The sequence below is a fragment of the Drosophila navojoa genome, chromosome X, assembly GCF_054131105.1.
Source record: "Drosophila navojoa isolate 15081-1374.11 chromosome X, UAZ_NAV_1.0, whole genome shotgun sequence".
Lineage (NCBI taxonomy): Eukaryota > Metazoa > Arthropoda > Insecta > Diptera > Drosophilidae > Drosophila > Drosophila navojoa.
Window position 1 is genome coordinate 21,682,157 of NC_142895.1, and position 26,147 is coordinate 21,708,303.

Consider the following 26,147-nt stretch of genomic DNA (forward strand, 5'->3'; position numbering starts at 1 on the left):
TTCCATGACGCATCTACTATTGAAGGTAGAGGGCCAGATCCCACTTCTGATGTCGGAACAGTATTATTATCGGTCATCGTTTCGCGCAGCGAGTTTCGACCGCACTTGAATCCTAGACGCAACTAACTTGTGTCTCTCAATTATTCTTTGTGCCTACTCCCGAACCTCACTCGGCGACAGCGACACAACGCTGTCGCCCCGCTAAAACGGTACTTCTTAAGCGACAACATGCAAATATTGGCTGATGCAATATGATGAAATCAATTACTAGAACTCAGCCGAAAACTACAACCACACTCATATAACCTCATTACACACCGACACTATAACCACACGCATAAGTACGAAGGCATATAGAAAAGGGAAAATATGCGAGCAGGTAGTAAGCACAATTACAGTGCGCGCCAACATATTAATACTACTTGCTTCGACATATATATATATATAGCTTAGCTTCTGTTCTTTGAGATCAACAAGAATATAAAGACGAGAAAGACTGACGAAGTGGGACGAAGCTGCAGAGGCAGACGGCTGAATAGCCCGACAGAGCTAAATCAACTCACTTCCAAAACTGAGTCAATCTTGAATACTTGCTCTTCTTCTTATTTCCATATAATCTCTTTAAATCGTAAAGCTAAAGCTTTTCCGGTATCTGTAAGTGCTTCCTCCTATTCATTCCACACACACACACACACACTTCAGCAAATCCAATATACCCCCATTAGCTCTCGGGCAATAGCAACAGGGTAGAGTCAGGCAAGGCCAGACATAGATTGAACAATTTTGATTATACTGTCATGGAATTTGCTCAACAATTTCCATCTCAGCTGCACGAGGAATCAACTTATCTGCTCAAGGACTTGGGTGGCTTGTAGAGCAATATGAGCAGGTTATTAGACACATAACGAGCCAAGGCCAAGTATATTCAAGTCGGATATTCGAGGAAAAGAATCTATAACACAAAGTGCTGGAATATTCAGCAACAAAAACCAGAAAAATTATATACGTGTATGTGTATGTGTATGCCTTATTAATATATGTATGTATATATTGACACATTGATATATGGATATGTGGAATATTTGCCTGGCACTCGCTATGTCCCGCTTTATGACACTCGCTCCTGAGTCTTGCCAGTCTTGGTCTAGCTGAACGTCACGGGCTTCTGGTTGGGGCAATTTATCAAATATCTTATACAAAACTCTGTCGCCTGTCAGCGTTGATTTTAGCGCTTAGCGAGCACTACAACCACCCCCTCTCTCTGTATGTGTGTGTGTGTGTGACAGGCGCGTGTTGACTGCGTGAATATAAAACACACCTGTTGCCAGGGCCCCGGGACTCGTACGTGCACGGCGAGTCGACATCGTCATTTATATGACACATGAGGTGCGTCCTTAGCCCCAGCTACCAATGGGCAGCACTCCTGCCTCCCGTCTCCCGTCTCCTGCTGCTCTTTGCCCAGCCCCTTCCCAGCATATGCCCGCACAAGTGCCGCCAGCACCGTCTCCTGTAAGGGCGTGCTGTCGCACAATAAAACACAAATAAAGTGCTCGCGTCGGGCGAGTGTCACAAAATGAACATGGCTGAGCGTATTACTTTTATTGCAGCGTGTTGATTGCAGCCCCTGACCAACATGCAACATGTGTCAGCAGCAGCAGCAGCTACAGCAGCAACAACTGCCTCGACATCTGCTCGAGCGCTTCAAGTGCTAAGAGACTTTCAGCCAAGCACCGAAGTTCGTTGGACTAAAGCAGCATAAGAAGAAGAGGAAGAAGAAGCTACCTCAAGCAGAAGAAGAAGAAGAGCCGGAAGAAGTGGAGAATTAGACACTGCGATTGCAGCTCGTTCCCGTCAATCCCCAAGGTATTTCCAGGTAAGCCCCACGTATTACACCCATTGTACATACACACATGTATAAATATATCTCTATATACTAATCCAATGTTCTAATTGCACGCAAACTCAGTTTCCATTCATATATACATTATGCATAAGCCAAGCCGAGCCAAGCCAAATCAAGCCAAGTATTTTGGCTTACAGAACTTCAGCTAGTTCAGGGAACTTGTTTCCCCCCCTTTAACAAGCTCAGTCAACGATTGGCGCACTGACAACAACAACAACAACAACAAACAACAATGAGCACCAACAACAACAACAATCAATCAATCAATCAAAAACAACAATTACCATATATTTAATTCAAGCAATTTGCATAAAATTGCTCGAATTCTTTACTTCAATTCACCCTATTTGATGGGATTGCTCGCATTAGATCCACTGAAGTTGGAAAATACCTACGAATGGAATTTAATGTTTAAGCATTAGGAAAAGTAAGCATACGGGATATATCAGCTATCACTTTGCAGCATTCTCTATCATCTCTCTCTACACAAGTTTTACAAATTACGAGATTTACTTAGACCTTGATCGCTTCCTATGGACTTTTTCGAGCAAACACATCCCTAAGAGAATTGCAGGTCTATGTAAAATCTGTCGATAGACAGATATATAAACACCTTCCATTATTCATTGCTCAAGATTATGGGGATTATTTGATTACCCTAATGGCTCTCTTTTAAAAGTATCCCCAACTTGACGATTTTCAATATAAAAGTGAAATAGCAATCAGAAATATTCGATATTTTGTTATCTTACAGAACTTACTTAATACTTAATAATACACAAACTTACTTTTAGAACAACAGTTTTTTCTTCTTTTTTTATATCATTGAAACCCTTAGAAAAAGCAACTATTTATAAGATCTTCAGCTCCTCCTTTGATGCTGTTTTTACTTAATATCAAAGTGCGGCAATGCTGTTAGTTTGTCACACAAGTGGAGAGCTTGGAAAGTGGAGAGTAGACTGCATTCGGGGTTCCTTGAATTCATAATTCACTTAAAATTGATCGCATTGGATCCAACTTGAATTCATTCACATTCATTCACATCCTCTGTTCCCCGCTTTCACTAGAAGATGATCGGAGAGTGGCGAGTGATCAGTACGTTATGTCCGCTCCCATAAGTTCTTAATGCACATAATCACGAATCTCGCTCTAGTTCAATTTGGATCGTATTGGAACTCACCCAAACCTACGCTCCTAACTTTCCACAACTACTCATAATTTACTCAACCATAAACGGTGCTCCGCTTTCATCTTAAACATGATTGGAGTGTAGAGTGTAAGTTCTGTCCCAGCCTACAAACTCATAAATTATATAGATCTAATTGGAGCTCACTCATATAACTTCAGTCTGTTTCATTCGCAATACATTCCCAAACAGTTCATACAGAGATCATCGCATCTACTCATCTCTCTCTCTCTCTCGCGCTCTCTGGGATTAACTATCCTTTTCCGCCCATTTAGTGGGCATTGTTTCGCAAACGATTTGCATTCAATTCAAACATATTTCAGAGGCCGCAATTATTTCCAGCATTTTATTTTTATGTCTGGACGTTTGCCTTACAATTTGTTTCCATTTTTGATTTTTCTCCTTACATCTACTTCTATTTCTTTCTTTTTTTTTTGCGAACAATGATTTGATTTGCGACAATGGCTATCAAAGCGTCAACTGTAATGTGTCTTGAGCATTGGGCGCTGTTACAGATGATTGGTATGAATGCTGCCAGCTGCCAGCTCCTGCCAGCTCCTGCCGGCTCTAGCCAGGTTCTGCGAGCGCCTAGCTCCCCATCCACTTACAGCTTTTGTTTTTATAGCAAAGTGTACGCTTCCGTTTCCGCTAGTCTCTTTCTGTCTCTGTCTCTCTCTCTCCCTCTCTCTCTCCCCCTCTCTCTCTCTCTCTCTCTCTCTTTCGAATGGCTCTTGTTGCTGCTATTATCTGCGCCCTTCATCTCAATGGCGCTGCCGTTCCGGTGTTGAGGGTCGTCGTCGTCGTCGTTGTTGTCATTGTTGTTGTAGTTGTTGTTACGGCTATTGTTGTTGCCACTGCTGCTGCTGCTGCTGCTGCTGCTGCTGCTGTTGTTGCTGTTGTCATCACCGACATTTAAATTACATAGCTTCGACATGGTAGAGGGCCCGCATTCATTCATGAGCTTGTTCCCGCCAGCTATTTTTACACGCAATTTCTTTGACTTTGCCGCCTTTGTTCGCTTTCTTTACTTACACAAATTAAACTAGAATCTAACTGCGGATACTTGAAGGCTTAACACATACCAGCATACCAGCACCCACCCAGACACCCACACACCCACACACACACACACACATATACGCGCACGCTTGCGTACGCACACTCATACGCAGATTGATAGTCGTATGGAACGAATCGTGAGAAATCGTCAGAGCAAAACTATGATAACACGACTCTACAACACCGAGGAGGATCCCGCCTATTGCTCCGTCATCTGGGGCGCGAATCTGACCAGCAGCAGCGACCTCGTCCTGGGCACCGCCACCAATGCCACCCACATTTACGCTAACGACTTGCGAGACGACCTATATGCGGTAAGTGAAATCTCTCGCCCCCAGGTTCCGCACCCAAGCGAGGGGTACTCTCGCAATTAGCATAATAATCACATCAAAAAGCAAATTGTAAACGGAAGCAAATTGCTTAGTTTCGGCTGTTTTTTTTTTCTTCTCATTTTCTTTATCCTTTTTATTTTGCAAAAACAAGCTTAGTATATATTTTATATATAGCTAATTGAAATAGCTCTCAAACGTCGCTTGAAGTAAAGTATATTAAAGGCAAACAAATTGTAAAACTATAAAAATGTCACAAAAATACTGAAAATCAGAATTTGTAGTATTTTTTCAAATATTTAAAAAATCCTTTTACACATATATAATTAATTGATACATAGTCCAATAAACATAAAATAAATATGAACACGGCTTAAGCCAAATACATATATCATAATCAAATATATTAAACTATTTTATTCAACAAATTTTTTGTTTTAGATCTCTTCTTATCATTTTATAATCAAAAAATAATAATAATAATATTTAAAATAACAATAAAGATAGAAATCTATTATCATAATAATGATTATTTAATATTGCATGACCGTCTATTTAGTAGCTAATTAATACTAGCGTACTATTTGCCACTTAAGAGAAATTTTCCTTACGATTATTTCAAAATATTTTTTGAAACATATTTAAAAAATGTTTGATAAATTAATAAAAATGAATTAATAGAAAATATAATAATACAATAATTCATTAAAATGAAACTTTAAGTAACTTAATTGAACTTTAAAAAAAATTTAAAACTAAAAAAATATCTACAAATTAATTAAAAAAAAAAAAGTATCACATTTCAAGTTGTTAAATGTTTATTGATTTATATAACAAAAAGTTGAATTGCTATTTGCTAGCTTGAAAATAGTTGCGTAAGCTGATATTATTTTTCTATTTTATTTTATTTTATTTTTTTTTTTTTATATGAACTTATTATTTATTTTTATTTGTTGGGTTTCTTGTGGTTCAATTCAAACTGTTCTTTGAGTAACAATACTTAGCGCTGGCTAGAGGGGGACAGCCTGCTGTGAGCAGCTGCGCTGCGAGCTGTTGCCTACTTTTACATCACACACACACATGTGTGTGTTTGTGTATGTGTGCGTGTTGCTGTTGTTATTTTTTCTTCTTTATCCCATTTAGCAGTGGGAGCAGGCAAACGTTATGAACAAAGTCTCATTCAAGGCGAACGCGAAATAACTCATTTCATAGCACAGCACGTGCAAAAGTTTGTTGCTGTTGCACTAGATGTTGTTGTTGTTGTTGGTGTTGTTGTTGTTGCTGCTGCTGCTGATGCTGTTCTTGCCGTTCAAAAGGTGCTTTGTGCACAACTTTCGCCCAAGGCTGCAGAAAGGCGAACTCAAGTGAACTGGCGGTGCCTGTCTATCTCAGTGTGGAAGAGAGGGTGTAACAAAACCAAAATGAAACAACGGCAACAGCAACATCAACAGCAGCATCAGCACCAGCACCAGCACCAACAACAACAACAGTAACAGCAACAGCAGAGCACAGCAATAAGAGGAAAACATAACAAAGAGCAAAAGCAAAAGCAACAGCAAAAGCAAACATGCTAAAAAGCATGCAAAACATATTTACAATACGAAAATGCCAACCCACTTAGTGGTAGACGTGCAAAAGATAGAGCGAGATAGATATAGACACAGATGAGATAGAACAAGAGCGTGTGCGTGTGTGTGTGTGTGTGTGTGCGTGTGCATAACAAGTCGCAAATAAAAGTGTCAAGTTGACTATTGAATTTTTATCTGTAGCAGCCCATCCAACTGGGCAACAATGCGACAGGCATTGCTGCAAGCGCGACAGGGACGGACTGAGCTGAGTGTGGAGGAGTGTGCACATGAGCAAGAAAGTAAATGCAGCATGATTTATGAGCTTTGACGATTTTGTTTACCGTTCTCTCGGGCTAGCGCAGCGAATGTGAAATCAAGGCATATTCGTTTCATCAACAAGAAATTCGTAAAAAGAAATAAATAAACTATAGTAATAAATAAACATATATTTATGTATATAAATCAAGAAGCATTTCTTGCTAGATTTCCATTAGTTTTTATTTTTTAAAGCTGTGAGCGAGCATTGTGCAGTCAGCTATAGCCGATGGTCGAGTGCTTGTGTTTGTTTTTGTTTTTATTCTTATTCTATTACTATTATTACTTTCGATTGGCTTCGTTACGCTCGCTTAAAAAAAAAAAACACTATGTGATAACCTCTGCTTCTTCTTCATTTTGTTTTGCTGTGCATTCCGCAGGATGTGGAGGATCCGCGCACCGAAGCGCTACGCGAATACTGCTATGGCCTGATGCTGCCCATCATCTGCGCCCTGGGCATCATTGGCAACGTGCTCAACCTAATTGTCCTGACCCGACGCAATATGCGCGGCACCGCCTACATCTACATGCGAGGTAAGTGCCGCCGGAGCTGACCTCTCCTACTACTACGTACATACATCCTCCTTGGGCTATCCGATTTCATTTACTGCCCGGCAAGGCGCACTTATTCACCGAATAATTGCCAATTTTAGTTTCATTCACTTAAAATGCCCACGAATTGCCGATTTCAATTGCCGGCAGCGCAATTACGATAACTCGGCACAGCTTGGCATGAAACCGAAACGAATAAAGATAAACAGCTCATTAGTGAGCGGTAGTCGCCTGAAAGATACCCCTTACATATAATCTCTAAGGCGAATGTGCAGTTGGAAGAAATTTTTAATGGAGGCTTTGTAGTAAAACTCAACGTAAAGACAGATAAATGAGTGAGATATGTGATTTATATGTAGATATGACATATGAAGGGGATAGTTATAGTAAGCTGAATGTATAATACGATATGAGAGTACATAAGTTACGGGAGGGAATCAAATTATGTTTCAGACATATGTATATAGAATTATACTCGCGTATCATATGGTATGATGAATTGAATAAAGATATATGTAATTAGTTTTATGTATAATATCTATAAGAAAATAATAGAGATATTGAAAGGCATTGAACGATTTGCATATGAAATGTATAATTCAGTCTAAAGTATGATAAACTATGATATTAGGTATGCGAACTTACAATCCAGCTTTAATACTCTGCGAGTTTTGCATAGAAATGTAAAAGAACAGAAACATTAGCAATATAAAGAGAACAGATCATCCTTAGAGCTGCTCGGTTCACCATCCTGATAAGGAATATCTGTAAGAAACAAACTCTACCAACCAGAAAAACTACTATATCAAGTAAGAAAAACTATTTTAAAAAGAAGTTTACTTTCAATTTCACATATATGTACATATCTATGCCCCTTCCAGAATATTTAAGCTTTGTCCTTTCGCATCGTTGCATTTAAATTTCATTTGGGTTGCTTGGGACATTCAAGAAGTTCTTTCTCTTCTCAGAAATTCTCGTTTCTTTTATACAAATATTTTCACACTTATTTATACTACTAAAGAAATTAACCTTTGACCCCGCCCCAATCCCAATGACCTGGCAACTTCAGCAACAATAGCCATAACAATACAAAACAATATGTGTGTAAGTGTGTGTGTGTGTGTGTGTGTGTGTATATATGGGGGGTATGTGTGTATGTATGTGTGTCTCTTCGTATATGAACTGGCGCTGTGGAACCTTATTTGATTAGGCAGCCCTCTGAAATTTATGTAAAGCCTCTAAGCTCTAGAGAGAAAGAGGGAACACGGCCAGCATTGCGTCAAAAAAAAAATAAGAGGAAGAAGATGAGGAAGTAGAGGAGCAGTGAATAAAAAGACAATGGAAAGAGATGTGCTGAGGCATAACGAAGACTCAATACACTATTATACAATTCTGTATAATCGAAAGAGTACACCAGAATGAGATAGTTAAGTAAATGATCCAAGGAGTTCCGCCTAGATAACAAAATATTTCATATAAAATATATATGATATAGATAAACGAATATATAGATATATATTGAGGATGGATAGAGAGATGGATAGATATACAGATTGATGATAGATATATAGGTAGATATAGATAGATAGATAAACAGTTGTACAGAAAGTTAGGTCTATAGGTAGACAGATTTATAAATGTATATAGATATATAGAGATATGGATATATAGATATATAGATATATATTGATATATAGATATATAGATATATAAATATATAGATATATAGAGATGCAGATATATAGATATATAGATATATAGATATATAGATATATTGACATATACAGATATAGATACATATATAGGTATATAAACAGAGAGATATATAGATTATTAGCTCTCTTAACACTTGCTTGGGTGTTACAAATGCCTCGCTCTAGCCGTAAATGCCCCGCCTGCGGCCGCAACCCATGGATGCTGTATCTAAATGCGTTAAATAATGCTGAAATGTATTAGACAAGTTGTTAAATGCTCGCAAGTAACTGGCTAAGCCGAGGCTCTCGTTTGCTCTGGGGCCGCCTAATTGATTAATGCGTTGGCCGACAAAAAATGAAGCATGTCAACGGACGCAGCATGTTGCCAATTCCGGCGTGCAATCAGTCATGCGGCGTGTGGCAAGGACTCGAGCGGCTCACATTACACTCGGCAACTCAGCAACGACAACAACAACGACAACAGCGGCAACGTCAGATGAGGGGAAGAACACGAAATTTATAATTCAATTAAGATTAGTTTCAATTTTTTCTTTTTTTGCGTTTATTTTCTTTCAGTTTCAGACTTAATTTAATGGGAGAGTTTTAGCATTAAAGTGGCATTGAAATGCAAATACAAAGAATCTTTAATCAGTATCTTTAATCTCTAGTAAAAAGCTAGAACTTGAAGATATTTACTCTATTTATAATGGGCTTGAGCTCTTAAAATTTAACTATACAATGAGTTAAGACATAATGGATGCAATAATAGGAGTTTCGTACAAAAAAAATGTGTTGGTAGTGCTCAAGTGATAAATACCTTAGGTCTAAATAATTCTAAGCTTTCTTCTATTCAAAAAGCTGATTTGAGCTGCTCAAAGTCGACCCTAAGATATGTCTGGGAATTGAAATAGGAGAGGGGAGTAAAACTTTTGAACGAATAGAAACAGTCGGGAGTGCTCAACTTGCAAATACCCTGAAATACCTCTTACATAGATTCACACTTTTATATAATTATAAATTTTAATTAATTATTATGATTGTGCAATATTTTGAAGCAAGCGAAATACACTAGAGTTCGTCTATAACGATTCCGCTTATAGCATTCACTCGGATCTTGCTACAAAAATTCGATGTCTTGGCTGGTTCATAAAATCTTATATGATAGGGTCTCCACTTGTTTATATGTACCGTCTTCCGTCTATAACGATGAAAAATCGTTGGTCCCTTGCGCGTCGCTATAAACGGACTCTGATTTGTAAATGAGTACAGTAAAATGTTGTTATATGTATGTAGCTCTGATCAACAATCAGTGGGGTGTGCTCAACTAGCAAATACTCTGCGCCTGCTCTTCCATAACTTCAAGTATTTGGTCTGCTCTCTTCAAGTTCTCCATCCGTAATGAATATTTTCTATATTTCTATAATATTCTATATTTGATTTTTTTATTTTCATTTTCTAATAAAATTAAGCTAGATTATGTAACATTTCTTAGACCATTAAAAATGGAAGATCAAAAATTCGCACTGAAATTAAATATTTTAATATCTCACCTCAATTTGACAATCACAGTTACCAACATATTTTTTATATACCATATATACTTTGAGAAATGAATTCTTTGTAGAAGATTTATCTATATAGAGATCTAAATACTTTTATATTTCGAGGGAGTATCTAAGACAAACTCATGGACAGATTGGCTTACTGCACTCGACTCTTGATTCCCAGCAAGAATACATTTTATATGTATGTATATTCATCTTAGTTGTATACAAAGATAAGCAGTTTCTGCTAACTAGACTCCATTTGTAATTTTGAAAGTGTGTCTGGCTCCATTGAGTCGAGCACCAGTGAAAAGTTAAAAGAATACTATTTTCCCAGAGATAATTTTCCACATTTGCCTGCGAGGCCAAAGCAAATAGCAAAGAGCAAAGAGCGAATTTGTTGAGCAGTGTTGAAGGTGGCGAAAAGTTGGTTGAATGCGGTGAAGGCGAAGTAGTATCTCTGTAAGATGTGAGCATAAAATGTAAAATGTAAAATGTAAAACGTGAAATGGCTCCAGTGTAAGACGCATGCGATGGCAAAATAATTGATTGCCTTTTGGCTGTTGCCCGGGCGGCGGAAGCTGCGGTGGCTGTTAGCTGATAGGTGATGGCTGTTAACTGGAAATTGGAAAACCTAGCGACTGCTGCCACTTATAGTGATGTGGTATACCCTATATATTGCTGTTGTCGAGTGCATGTAACAGGCAGAAGGAGGCGTGACATGCCCCATGGAGTATTTGTTATCCTTAAGCTGAGTCGTGGCAGAGTTTTGTCTGGAACTTTTTTGAAAAGCTGTAACTGCTAGACCCATAGAGCTAGAGTCTTTAAATTTTAAATATGGATTCGTGTATGTATTATGGAATTTCGATTTTTTTCTTATATGAAATATCGGCTTAAAATTTAGCTTCTTGTTATTGATATATGCATTCCTCGCTGGCTTCAGCGGCTCTCGTAGTCGAGCAGTCCCGATTGGAGTTTGCTTTACTTGCTTTTTATACCCTGAACCCATTGAAAATGGGAAATCAGGGTATAATGTTTTTGTGTAAAAGTATGTAACAGGCAGAAGGAATCATCGCAGACCCCACAAAGTATATATATTCTTGATCAGCACGATGAGCTGAGTCGATATAGCCCTGTCCGTCTGTCCGTCCGTCCGTCCGTATGAACGCCGAGATCTCAGAAGATATAAGAGCTAGAGAGCTGAAATTTTTTGTGCATACTCGTGTATACCATACGCAGTACGAGTTTGCTTTATTTTTTCGATAACTCATCCGATAACTTTTTTATCGAGAATAATTGAAAAATTGATTTTGTTTTTTGAGCCTCATTGGAATACTATTAGACATAGAGACTTCAGATTTACTGTGTATATATATATGATGAATACAAACATTTTGTAATCAACAGATTTTGGATACCACGCCCCCTTCGCCCCCAATTTGCAAAAAACGTATTTCAAGTACTAGAGACTTGTGCTTTAGAATGTACACACCATATGATTACGGTCTGAAAATTTCATTAGGATTGCATGTCTACAAAAAAAGTTATTCATCAAATAAATTCTCATACTATTGCCCACACTGCAGCGCAGCCCAAGCGCAGTCGCTGCTTACTGCGCAGTTAGCAGAGCACAGGCACGTGAGGGTGGATACATGTGTATGTATGTGTGCGTGCATAAAAGAAGTGCAGAATGATAAGAATATCAGCTTGGAGGGTTCAGGGTATCTCCTAGTCGAGCAGTCTCGACTAGAGTCTTCTTACTTGTTTATTTGTGAAGTCGAGTAACTGGTTGGGCTGGATAAATGCAAAGTGAGGTCCTTTTGCCTGAAATATCACCAGTCTCAGTTCGAGTGGCAGCTCGCAGTAAATAAGTTGAATAGCCGTGCAGTTGCCAAGTTCGCTGAGAGTGAGGGAGGGAGAGAGAGGGCCGTAGGAGCTGTTGCCAGGCCCAGAGAGTAATAATGACCGAAATCAGAGCAGTCATTTTATTAAAATAACAAAAATATTTTGCTGCCAGCAGCAGCCTTTTTACGACGCGCTCGGTTGCCATTTGTCGGTCATTGCCTTTGAATATTTGTCCGACTTGCTTTATGTGTATTTCTCTATCAAAGTGGGTGTGTGCGAGTGTGTGCAGGAAGCTACTCTGCTACTGTCACAGAATTGCGCTGGTCGAGTCAAGGAAGCGTCGATACATTTTAGCTAACCAAAGTTATGCATTTGAGCTGAGAGAGAGAGAGAGAGAGAGGGAGAGAGGGCGAGCGAGAGTGTGGCAGAGAGAGGAAGAGATTGACCCTTGCCACTTGCTTTATGACTCACAGGGGAATAGATCCGGAAAAATTATTGACTCTACAATAAAACGAAGAGCCCCGCTTGCTGCACGTAAAAGCAAAACTTTGTCAAGCGGGCCGCAGGACCCTCAACTCATATTTCCATTACAATGAACTACAGATCCATATGCTTCTAAATGAGCTGCTAATCTTGATCTTTATAGTGCGCATTACATAGTTGATTTCATGGTCACATGGAAGGTATATGTAGTAGCTCACTATAAGAAACATATGTGCCTCAAGATACAATGCAATCGCCATGAATCATTTCGAGTATTATCAAGGGAATCTTTAGTGAATTTCTCGCTTTTCGCAATATATTTTGATTTATTTTTGATTAACTCACATAAATTATTGCTGAAAAGTGGACGAAAAGATAAGATAGAAGATAGATAGAAGAAGAAATTGAAGTTTTCAGCAATGGCTAGGAATGGCTTGCTCTGCTAGTAAATACCCTGAACCTGAAGAGATTCGAGATATTGAACAAATGCTGAATAAGCAGAACTTAAGGAGAATTTACAATTTTAAACATTTCTTGACTAGCAAATGAGTGGGGAGTGTTCTACTAAAAAATACCCTGATGAATAGCCTATTCCAAGTAACTCTACCTCTGTCTAATCTTATACTCCCATTCCAATTCCATTCAACTGCTAAATCTTAGCCTCTTTCATCATCCATTCACTAGAATTTTATGGCATTTTCACTTGACTGTGTAAGGCCCGCCTTTTACAGCTATAATCCTACGCACTACTCTGGCCTAACGATCTACCAATTAGTTAGCCTATTAAAACGAAGCAATTGAGGACTTGTTTAAATGGTCATAAATGGATATTAGTGAGCAGCTATCAGATTAGTTCAGTTGCTTGTCTTCCTAGCATTGTCATATTTACTGCATAATCACGTTTCCAGATGCCTTTCACGTAGAAACCTTTTACACTAAGCTGGCAATCCTTTGGACTCGGGCAGCGCTGTCAAACGCACAGATTTGTATAAGTTGTCCCCATGTGATGGACACTCATCACACAAAAGTGACATTTATATTGATGTGCCATCAACCCAATTAGATCAACAATCTAATACAAGACTGTCTCACTGTGTGTGTGTGTGTGTGTGCGTGTGTGTGTGTGGTTTGTTTGCATCACAGGAAGTCATATATCCCGAATTAAGCTTTGTGTGCACGGCAATTTGCGACATCAGAGGAGCGGGTCAAATGGACCCGACCCGACCCGATCCGACCCGACCCACACGAGCCGAGCATATAAGTAATAATGTAATTATAGGCCCATAAACAAGTCGTAAATCAATAAGCAACGCTCACACACGCACTCACACACGCTTGCTCTCGGCCATAAGTAGAAATTACATATCACAACAAAAACTATGTACAACAAATCAACTAAGTGCGGTTATCGCACAGCTGTCCGACTGCACAATACCCTAGCCACGCCCTTTAACTGCTTTAACAAGCAATCGAGCGAGCTCATGGAATGTCTTGCTGATTAAATAAAAGATCTATTTGAGCTTGAGAGTCAAAAAAATCCTGAGAGCAGTGTCAAGTCCCAAAATCGATATTTATCGATTAAATGAGACAGCTAAGAATATTATACCCTTATCTTATATTGCTTTAAATAAATATTAGAAATATCATTGATACATATTTCTACTTCATAATATTCATGACTTATAGATAAATATTAATATCGAATATATCTAATTATGTATATATATATATACATATATATATATATATATATATATATATATATTTCTCAGATTGTTTTTCAATATTTATTCATATTAAATCTTCAAATCGGTAGCCATAGATATTATAGAAATAGTTAAGTAGCTAAGCTAACCTAACTAAAATATGTAGTGCTTGGGCTCCTAATTTATTTTAAACGATAAATATCGGAATCTATATTTATCGATTACAAATAGGAGTGCATAGAGCGTAGGTCATTCAAATATGATATATCTTAAAATCTTAGAAACAAAATTTATTATGATTATATGAAGCCAAACTCGTAGACTCTGTCACATGCATTAAGAGAAAACAATCCCAGCTCGCTTACGCATTTTAAGTGGGCTCAGGGTATACAAATTATGTTTTCCCCAAAAAAAAAAGTAAAATAAATAAAAAGTGGAACGCAAAATTAACGATATGAGAGAAAGAGAGAGAGAGGGAGAGAGAGTGAGAGAGGGAGGGCGAAAGGAACAGGAACTCGAAGCAATTCATTCTCGTTGAAGTCGGTTGGTTTCGTGTTTCGGTTGTTTCCTGTGGCGCGCCACAGTCGGAAGCGTCGCCATAATTATGGCATAAACTCAGCCATAAAACTGCTATAATGCGAGCTTTGCACATTTCCCGTTTCGTTCGCAGCCTACTCGACGGCCGCACTGCTTGCCATTGTCTTTGCCATACCCTTTGGCATACGCATGCTGGTGCACAAGGATCGCGGCCAGTGGGAGGAGTTTGGACCGGCCTTCTATACGGCCCACTTGGAGCTTTTTCTCGGTAACGGCTGTCTGGGTAAGTGACCATTCAACTTACTACAACTGCAAACAAACAAAATATATATACCAAAGCTCATCTCCTAAGGGCTTACACAAAAAGTCGAGCAGCACTCGAGAGTTGAGTATGATTATAAAAGTGAAATACGCAAATATTAGATTGCTGATGAAATGTTTCTGAACTTAAAGTGTACGACTTGCAAATACCCTATATGAATCATTTTTTTATTATTATTAATCTTTTCATGTAGTGATAAAAAAGAAGGAAACTCGTGTAAAAATAAATTACTTATAAAAAAATATTTTTCATTTTAAATATTTTATAGTAAATGATTAGAATTTTTTAGTATTATTATTTCTAAAATAAAATACTTTTGTTTAGTTTCTGATAGTTATCTGTATTATCATTATTTTGCATTGCCGAATATTTTCAAATCAATGTTATAGTTTTCTAATAGATTTTAAATATTGTTTGGCATAACTTAATATTTAGTATTTTCTTTTATATTCTAGTTTTGTTTAAAATTTTCTATTATTTATTACTAGGAATTTTTTTTTAGTATTTTCTATAACCTTTTCAAAGATTTTAGCATTAGACTAGTCATATTATATACCTTATGGAAAATACAGTATATTACAAAATAAATAAATAATAATGATTATTATTTTATAATATATTATAATATTAGCTCAGCACTTTCTAGTATTTTTATTTTTTAGAGTTTGTAGTCTTTAATTTCTTTGTGTACTCTAATATGTTTTCAGTATTTTTATTTTTAAAAATAAATAATACTTTCTATTCTTTTTAAATATATTATAACGTTTGTTCATCACTTTCAAGTATTTTAATTTGGTATGTTTTGTAGTATTGGACATTTTCTTGTATTTTATATAATTCCTGTGTATTTTAATATTTTTAGTATTTTTTATGTTAAATAAAGAGTTCTTAATATAATTTTAAAATATATTTTAAGATTTGTTCATCACATTAAAGTATTTTTAATTAAGTCTATTTCACACTTTGTGCATTTTCTAGTATTCTAAATAATTCTTGCGTATTCTAGTATTTTTTAGTATTTTTTGTGGCTATGCATATGGACTCCATATTCCCTAATATTTGCATTTTCCAATTTTATATCAATTGAGCCAACAAGAGCAACAACATAAAAAATTGCATTGAAACAAAAATGATTCAAGTTTTAAAGCTGCAACAATTTTTACCAGAAGGCCATTTGGTAGGACATGAAACATTATTCAAATAGCCTTCCCTTCGCTGGTAGAGCTTCAAGCTAGAGCATCAATTTGGAACGACTCGCTTTAAAATTCCGCACAGAGCGTATCGAATGCTCGCCTCGACCTCATTCGAAGTGCTGGGCTTGTTAGCGAGAGCCAAGGACTTGACGTTGTTCCAGAGAACATAATCGAGTGGTGTTAAATGTCAAGATGATGGCTGAGTCGCCAAATTGCTGCTTCACAGCAGGCGAGCTGGAGTTTAATTAGAAACTTGAAGAATGGCGAATGAGAAAACTTCGATAGATGATAATTATCGATAACAACTATTTATAGATATGTATATGTATCTCTGTACTCTGTTGCAGGTGTGGGCGTCATGATGCTATTGGTGCTGACCATCGAGCGTTATGTCTCCGTGTGTCATCCGGGTTTCACGCGACCCGTGATGGGTCCGCCAGGGTGAGTATGGGCAGCCCGGCCGTGCCGTAAAGCTAACATTCCAGCTAACATTCGTACGCCGTTGCGGCACATTGCAGCGTGGTCGTCTTCATCACCTGCTTGGTGACCTTCGTCATCTACTTGCCGAGCATCTTTCGCGGCGAGCTCATCAAGTGCATGCTGACCTCGAACAACGTGTACGTGTATCTCCGGCGGGACAACAACATCTACCAGCGCACCATCTTCTACTCGGTGTACAAGATAATGCTCGAGGTGATCTTCAAGCTCGTGCCGACCGTCGTGATCGCTGGCCTCAATTTGCGCATCATGCTCGTCTATCGCCGGACCTGCGAGCGCCGCCGTCAGATGGTACTGTCGCGCTCGACCTATGTGAAGGACGACGATCCGCGCAAGTTTGCCGAGGAGCGACGGCTGTTCCTGCTGCTCGGCAGCACCTCGATCCTGTTCCTGCTCTGCGTCTCGCCCATGGCCATATTGCACATGACCATCGCCTCGGAGGTGCTGCCCAGCTTTCCGTTTCAGGTGTTCCGGGCACTGGCCAACCTGCTAGAGCTGATCAACTACTCGATTACGTTCTACATCTACTGCCTGTTCAGCGAGGACTTTCGCAACACGCTGATGCGCACCATCAAGTGGCCGTGGCTGAAGGGCAAGCTGTGCCACCAGGTGGATGAGGTGAGTGCCACACCGCCAGCAACGGCTACAGCAGCGGTTTGTAATCCAGTTTGCCCGACAACTCTTCACACAGACCACACAGGCCATCATGGGTGTTCCAATGGTGCGATTCGAAAAGGTGAACATGCGTAATCATCACATCACCACCACATCCGGCATTGGACGGTCCAGCAGCATATAGTCCCGGCCTAACACTCCCCAATCCTCGGTATCCTCTCCGTCGCCCTCGCCCTCGCCCTCGCCCATGCACTCGCTCCCATCCACTGCCACGCCTTCTCATTCGCCCCCATCCCCAAGTCCGCCCCTCTTTTCGCCCACGCCCTCGCCAGCTACCACGCCCATAACCCTACCCAGCCCATTCCCGTCACCACGTCACACCGCATCGAGCAACGATCCGAGCGTGGTTTGAAAGCGTCAAATCCACTCGATTGCTATCAATGAATCATCTCGCTATCTACATATTTATACCCAACTAACGGAATATCCCAACTACTCACAATATGCGTAAGCCTCTGGACGCATCCAAAACTCTTCATGACGCAACATTTTCAACACTTTTCATCTGCTTTGTTCGAGATGTAACTGAATTCTCTATGCCTTTCACAGCTCTCAAAAGACCTTTTCACTCGATTTTACAGATTACAGACTATAAACCAGACAGACCGATCAAGACAAGCAAGTTTGAGTTTGAAGTTTAGATTGAGGAATTTCCCAAAGAGAGGAAGAAGAAGAAGTAATGCATATGAAGCACTCGACTAATATATATAATCGACGAAAATTATTGGTGTTGTTCCATATTGATGGTAGAAAATGAATTTTCAAGGAAACATTTAAGAAAATATACAAAATTACGGATAAGAAAATACAAATATGAAAATCAATATTCAATACAGGTTATAAAATTGCAAACCAAAGAATTTAGATAGTTGAGTTGACGAATGATGCAAAGACTTGAAAGGGAAGAAAGAGATCCCTCACGGGAAGGGGAATGAAGTGGGGACAGAAGACAGCTCAAACTCTGCACTAAATAGCTTGGGGTAAATTTTGGGGCTTAAAGCCTAGAAACTAAGCGAAGCAGCGAAAGAAATACAGAAAAAAAACAACAATTAGGGATAATGCAAATATTAGAGGAGAATAATAGATCATTTGGGTTGAAGGGCTGAATGGACATGGAGATGCATCGAAGAGGCGTTATGAAGTGGAGTAAGAAAAGTCAAGAGACAGTTCGAGCAGAACTTGGGAGTATAAGAAATTTTTTTTTTAGCATATTAAAATGAATGAATTTGGAGTCGAGGTGAATGAATCCAGAAACTGAGCGAAGCTTAAAGCAGCATTAAATGAAATTATCCAGAATAATATATATAAGAAACAGAGAGAGAGAGAGAGAGAGAGAGAGAGAGAGAGAGAGAGAGAGAGAGAGAGAGAGAGAGAGAGCAGAGAAATAAAGATAGGAAAAAGAGATGAGAGAGAGAGATGAGAGACAGAGAGATAAAAAAGCGAGAGAGTGGCATAGAGAGAAAAAGATGGAGGGTCAGAGAACTATAGTGAGAGAGAGTAAAAGAGGAAGAAATAGAGAGATAGAGCCATAAAGAGATAGATAGAAAAAGAAAGATTTTATAGAGACAGAGAGAGAGAGATAGAGAAATGGAGATTTTAGAGAGAGATAGAGAGAGAGAGAGAGAGATATAAAGAGAAATAAGGAGATAGATAGAGAGAGATAGATAGATAGATAGAGAAAGAGAGAGAGAGAGAGAGAGAGAAAGATAACATATTGATTGATTATGAAAGAACTTAGCAGTTAAGCTGACCTTCAAAATTAGCAGAAACCGACTGACTGACCAATGACAAATTACAGACTGACCGATTGACAGACTGATAGACAGACTAATACTGAGACTGACTGAAAGAGTGACAGAGTGAGTAATACAAAATAGAGAGATATACGAGAGATATTTTAAAGACGTTTAAGAGCTACATTAAAGAATGATATCAGAGAGAAAAGAGAGAAAAAGGGCGATGCAGCCATGGGGACGAACAGACTGGACAACAACTGGACGGACGGACGGACGGACAGTACACTGCGAGTGCAAAAGAAAGAGCTTAGCTTACAGAAGAAAAAAAAAAGTATCACAATGCATTTAATTGAATCGTCGAAGCATTTAGATATTCATAAGCATTCCTACATAATGAAAAAAAAAAAAAAAAACAAAAAAAAACAGAAAACTAAAAAAAATATTCCAATATTTTTGTGTGTGTCACCGTAGTAAAGCCAGATGATGTCTAATGCCATATAGCTATATGTCTAGTCTAGTTTTAGAAGCATTTCGAAAAAGACAAGAAGATGATGAAGAAGAAGAAGAAGAAGCGAAACAGCAACATCACAAAATGAGATTAAAACACAAATATGATATTTATGTAAAACTGATATATTTATGTATCTATATAGACGCAAATATACATGCATGTGTGTATATCCATACGAATATGTGCGAGCGTATACAACAATTGAATATATTTATATATACGTATATATTGATCTATTGAATGTAGTACTTAAGTGCGTGCAAGTGAGTTTCTGTTCGAAAATCAAGCGCAATTCTTGAGTTCGATTTTGACTTCTTGATTTGAAGCATTCGTCAGACGAAACGCGTTTCAAGGTGAACACATGCTAGATTGTTAAACTAATTTTAGTACTATTTGTGCGCTATCGAATTAGGTTAGTCGATAGAGAATACTTTGGCTTGTCCTTATGTGTGCTTCGGATGCTAAGGATCGAGGCTTTACCTGCCATAAATTAATTTACTTTTAGTCTTATCGATAGAGCGAAATACTCGGAGAATGTCAATATCGAAAATATTCTGGTTCGATTTGTTTATATGGGGGTATCCTTGAAATCCAATGGGTATCCTTGAAAACGTCTCCTGACTTCAGTTGCCAAAACTAAATTTGATTGGCTAATCAAAATGTATCGAGTACGCTAAGAATTTCAGATGCTTGCAGCACTACTTAGTAAAACGTAAACAAATAAATGTGTGTACCTAGCGAATAACTGTGCAAAATGTTGTCTACCTACAAGAAACTTAGAGAAAAATGTTGCAGTCGGGCATAACCGACTACACAATGCTCGTTCACAATGGCGTCACAAAGGAGCAAGGAAGGAATTTTCATAGAGCTCAGTTTCAAATCAATGAATAGAAATTATATGTGATCAAATGTACCCATATAGAAGAACAATCCCAGATATTTTCCGATTTCATAGATCATATCGTTTGTATCACAGCTCTACCTGTGGGTAGAGCGCCATCCAATATAAATAGTAAACGAAAATCTTAACTTCTGTCGAAGACAAATCCCTAAACGAAACCTCCCCAAGCATTGTGAACGAATATGAGTTATATACAAACACTATATATACATATATGAATGTCAGAGAAAACAGTATTTATTGAAATATAAAATAAAATCAAGTAAAATAAATAAAATATAGAAACAAACTACAAATTTGAATATCAAAACAAGGAAAATAAGTCCAAATTCGATAAATAAATTAAAATTATAATTTTTATTTTATTTTATTTGTTTATTTATATTTATTTTTTGTGTGTGCGAGCGCAGCTCAAATTGAATAACTAAACATATTATAATAAAAATAAAAAATAAAATAATAATAAAAATAAAGTATATATATACATATATATAAAAAGAAATCTGTAGTTATATAAGATGGAGAATATCGAATAAGGCAGGCACCGAAGTGAGTACTTAAGGAATGTGAAAAACCAAGGAAAAGTGGAAAGCAAACGCAAATGGGGAGGACGAAAGCAAAAGCAAAAGCAAAAGAGAATACAACAATATTACTATGAATATGAATAGCGAATTGCAAATATTAACCAAATGAAGAAGAAACTATTCAAATACCCAAAATATACCCAAAACACACACACAATCAAAGAAAGACACACACACACATACATAGACTCATAGTAATATGTATACCCCAACAACCACACTCACACACACACACACGGCGAGCAGACGGCGTCTTAATAGTTACCTACTAAAAAAAATAAAAATAAATAAATAAATAAATATGCATTTATCAAGCAAATACTACTACTATATTGATCAATATTTAAATGTGAATTTCAACCGTTTCAATTGGTGTCAATGTTCAATATTCAATACATGCAAATATAATATACGCATATGCAATACTACATACGTACATACCTACATACATACATACAAACATACATACAAAAAAGCAAAGTTTAATGAAATATTTATGTATATTACACTTGGAATTCCAAATGAATGTCAAAAGAATAAAATCAAGTTTTACTCAGCAAATGCCACGGCAAAAGCGAATTATCAATAAATTAATTGGATTCTCCACAGAACAAATTGTTCGTTTTAATATGCAGTGGGGAAAATCGTAAATTGGATTACACAGGCCAACATGGTTTCAGTTTGCCGACTGAACGAAGCTCACTGACGATGTGGAGGATGTGGAGCATGAGAGTAGTTCAGTAAAATGGAGCAAATTTAAAGAATTATTTTTTTATTTTTACATTCCAAATATTTATTTATTTATATTCCAAGAAATTATATAGTAGTATATAATTTGGGGCTTTATTATTATTTTTCGAATAATTAACTAACTAATGTTTGGCTTATGATTCATGTTTTTTTGTACATATTTTTATAATACAAAATATATTCTTTTTAGATTACATCTAAAACCCTATTAGATATGGGAAATGCCTTAAGCCCATATTTATTTCATAAGCCAATTTGTGGTCCAGCATATGAGATTTCAGAACACATTAAACGAAGCCCCTACGAATTTCGAAATAATCAATTGAATCTCTGGAATCGTTTAAGGAATTTTTCAAAATGTAACTCAATGTAATTTAAAGAGATCTAACAGACCTCTGATATAATTGCCTAATAAAATGAATAATAATATAATACGTTGTTAATATCTAATATACAATACAAAATATATTATAATTTCAATACAAACCAATTAAAAATATCCATTAGCTGAAATAGACTTGAAAACTCTCTCATCTATAATTAAAAATATTTATTATTATTATTTTTTTATTAAAAAAGTTTTATTAACTATGATAATTATAAAAAAAAAAAATTTATTAAAAAAAAAATTGCGTTTGATTAACATATGGAAGAACGATGTAAGAATCACACGGCAGAGGAATATACAGTGATCATTGGTTACGGCTAACGGTGGGCAGTGCTGGGCGTGGTCTACCATGGTCGCCAGACCACCAGACGCTGCTTCACCAGCTCCGCCAGCTGGCGCTGTCGCTGACGCTTGCGCTCAAAGATTTGATGGCGGATCTTCAGCAGGATGCAGGTTCTGTTGCTCTGTGGCGGCCAGGATGAGGGCGAGGACGATGGCGAAGGCGAGGTCGAGGGCGTGGCATCGCTGCATGTGCTCAACTGTTCCATCAGCAGATCCATGTCGTGCGTGCCAGCCACTGAGTGTGCAGCAGGTTCACAAGGATGAGCACTCATTCGATTGCATGGATCCTGCTGGAGCTTAAGGCGCTGGCGCTAATGATAGCAAGAGATAGCGAGAGGAGAGAGAGAGATTTGATTAGCTAATGACAGCGATTGAATTGGACTGCTGACTCACCTTTTTGCGCGCCGCATTCTCGGCGAGAAATCGACAGAGCTGCTGCAGCTGCTGCTCGGCCAGGGATTCATCGTGCTCCTGCTGTGTGCGCTGCTCCAGGCGTAGCAGTTGGCGCTGCCTAATGGCCGCCTGCACCTTGCACTTGGTCGACGTGTTCAGCTCCATTTGCTGCTGCTGCTCCGTTTGCTGCTGATCAGGCATCTCCTGCTGCTGCTGCTGCTGCTGCTGGCGCTGTTGCTTTAGTATTTTGTATATGACGCCCATGCTCTCGATGATGTCAGCTATCCGTGGTTCACTCGCGCCGAGCTGCTGGCAAAGACTGTCCAAATTTGTAGCCGTTCTTCGCTTCTTATATGAGCAGCGGCTCGGCTACTCCTACGAGCCGTCGACAGAGAAGGGGAGGAAGAGGGAGAGAGAGTGGAAGAGGGAGAGAGCGACGGGTGTGAGAACCGTTGCTGGGTTTTTTGGAAAATGCATACCAAAAAAAGAATTACAAATAAAAATAAAACATAACTCACTCACTGTGCGCGCGCGTGTGTGTGTGTGTGTGTGTGTGTGTGCGCCAAACTTCAACTTGCCATATGAGCCATTGCCTCAAGTGGAGTACTATTTTCTTCTCATTACAATGCCTTTGGCAACAACACATGTGGCGAGCCGAGCATAGCTAATAATAGCCCACTGCATGTGCCGAGCGAGCGAGCGAGAGAGAGAGAGAGAGATAGAGGGAGTGTGAGAGTGACAGTGAGCGTGGCAGCAAGAGCGGGAGAGAGGCACGCACATGCATACATATGTACATATAACACTTTCGCTGCATTGTCAGCGTTTGCAGTCCCGTTACTGTTCTCGTCCCTATCTTTGGCGCCCATTCCAAGTGTCGCCTTGCGCTGCTGAGCCCGCCTTAGCTGACATTCATGCATACTCTTTCACACCGAAGGAGTACAACGAATTTGAGATTCACTTGAACAGTTTTGGAATAATAATCTGTCAGCTATTAAACACTCTTTTATTTTAAAGGGGCTAAGCTGAGCTTTTATATACTCCTATATTATAGACTATATACTCCTTAATTATAGAGTATCAGGGGTCTGTTATTGTGGAGCATAGAGTGGTATAGAGTATAGCTTTGATCACTTACAACTAAATTCATATTCGTATATTTTAATTATAATTTATTAATATTTATTATTCATTTTGATAACTCTTTTATATACATATGTATTTATATGCACATATGTAAATATACATACATATGTTCACAAATATGTAATCATTTTTTTTTTTATTGCTCTTGCTTGAAAATGCATTTTAATAATATTTCATTTCAAGCGTATACGCATGTATTTATACAATTCTATAAATAGCGCATGGGAAAAACACTTTGCAGCAGACGCACTCACACGAGCAGAGAGCGAGCGTAACAACTGAGAGAGTGAGAGAGCGGCAGCGCGACAGAGCGAAGGAGTGGAAGGCGCAACAGCGAAATAGACAAAGACAGAGCCTCGTTCTGGGCTGCGTGTCTGTGTCATGCCATGCACTTGAACTCCACATTCACATGAATGTTCCATTGGCAGCCGCTGTCGCTGTCGCTGTCGCCGTCGCCGTCGCAGTCGCAGCGCTGTTAGCTGTCCATGTGCGTGTTCCCGTGCCTCTGCCCGTGGCCCGATCCTTTTACTATGTAGTCCAGTCGGCTCGGCCGCTTGCCATCTTTTTTCTGCTCTGCTCTGCTCTGCTCTGCTCTGCTCACTTCTTTCTCTTCCTCTTTTATATACACATACATGCATACATGCATATGCGCATACATATTATCACATGCCTGTCGTGCCGTAATGCATGTTTTTGTCTTAATTCTTTTTTTTTTTTTCATTTTGTTTTCTCATTTTGCTGTTTGTATTATTGTTGCTGTTTTATTTGAGCGTCAAGATGTTTCAAAGTGCACTTCAAGTGCGCTACAATTTTAGTCTATTTTTAGATACTTGGGAATACGACAGATAACGCGCCGCCAGGCACATGACGAATCCTCATAGCGCTTATAGCCCTTGGCAGCAGCGTAAATCATAATCATACATAGAGCTGCCATTGAGAGGGAGGGCAAATTAAATTATGCCTAATGAGCGCATAGAACAAATGCTGATTGAAGCATTAGTTACTGTTCGCAGCTTTTACAGCTCTGCACAGTGGAGCCCAAGTGAAGTTCGTGAAATAAAATGTGAGAGGAGGTGATATTTATGTTAATACTTTCCATATAGAAAATAGTTTAGAAAATTTGAAAATATATGTATATTATAAGCATATGATTATTATAGATCATGCTTATACTAATACCAATTCCAAAAACCTATTGAAATTTAAGAGTCAAAGGGAAGTCATAGAATTCAAAGCTACTTTTCTGTAGAGGTATACATATATCAAAGTAGTATATTTAATATAACGAATAAATATTTTAACGTATATGTTTGGTTAAAAATTTGTCTAATAACATCAGATTTATGATATAATAAACAATTATAATATTGGTATAAGATAATATGAAACTGAAATATAAATTTTTCTTTTTACTTTTTTCTATAGAGCTTTAGCAACCATTTAGTTACAGACTTTTATGTATTGGGTCTACCATTTAGATTATTTACGTAGCTATAGAATTTTATCTATTGGCACTATCCCATATTATTGGTATACTGTAGAAATTTGCAGATTTGAATCTGATTCTATTGAAAATATCGTATATCGTATATCTATAATCTTCTTTTGAAGCAATTTGCTTTCAAGTAAAGCTTTCATTAAATTTCGTTTCATTAGCCATTTGTTATCATTAGTAATGCCCATATCTAAATTTCCGACATGTCTAATTTATACACTTTACAATTGCATTAGCTCAGCATTAGCATCTCCCATGCGCATGTGCGACCCTCTCTCCATAAGGAAGAGAATCTATTGTTTCCTTGCTCCCCTTGCTCCGTTTCCATGTCAATGAATGTGTCAGCGATATGTGTGCGTGCGTGCGTGTGTGTGTGTGTGTGTGTGTGCTGGGTTAAGTGAGGCTCTCCGCACTTGAATTTCATTTAGTGGTTCATTCTACACGAGCAATAGTCCCTCCTGCTCTCGCCCTAAATGTCTGTTACGAATGTCACTT

The 26,147-nt window shown here is 38.2% G+C and overlaps 2 protein-coding genes across 10 annotated transcripts in view; one reads left to right on the top strand and one right to left on the bottom strand.

The window, feature by feature from the left end:
- LOC108657850 (putative G protein-coupled receptor B0563.6) overlaps nt 1-20,815 on the top strand; it is a 33,648-nt gene extending 12,833 nt beyond the window's left edge. For 4 of the 9 annotated variants that reach the window (XM_089263811.1, XM_089263812.1, XM_089263814.1 and 1 more), the window contains exons 3-8: nt 1,608-1,873; nt 4,136-4,462; nt 6,741-6,894; nt 14,855-15,004; nt 16,584-16,677; nt 16,755-20,815. In XM_089263811.1, the coding sequence (XP_089119937.1) occupies nt 4,274-4,462; nt 6,741-6,894; nt 14,855-15,004; nt 16,584-16,677; nt 16,755-17,484 (1,317 nt within the window). In that variant the 5' untranslated portion in view covers nt 1,608-1,873; nt 4,136-4,273 and the 3' untranslated portion in view covers nt 17,485-20,815. The remainder of the gene's footprint in view (nt 1-1,607; nt 1,874-4,135; nt 4,463-6,740; nt 6,895-14,854; nt 15,005-16,583; nt 16,678-16,754) is intronic. The other 5 variants (XM_089263818.1, XM_089263816.1, XM_089263817.1 and 2 more) reach the window with 5 other exon arrangements.
- A 1,638-nt stretch (nt 20,816-22,453) lies between these two features.
- Him (Holes in muscle) lies at nt 22,454-23,402 on the bottom strand. The gene is made up of 2 exons (XM_030388472.2): nt 23,015-23,402; nt 22,454-22,932 (listed from the first exon to the last, which is right to left on the bottom strand). Exons 1-2 carry the CDS (start codon nt 23,276-23,278, stop codon nt 22,624-22,626), a joined length of 573 nt encoding a protein of 190 aa, XP_030244332.1. The 5' UTR covers nt 23,279-23,402; the 3' UTR covers nt 22,454-22,623.
- Between the last annotated feature and the right edge of the window lie 2,745 nt (nt 23,403-26,147).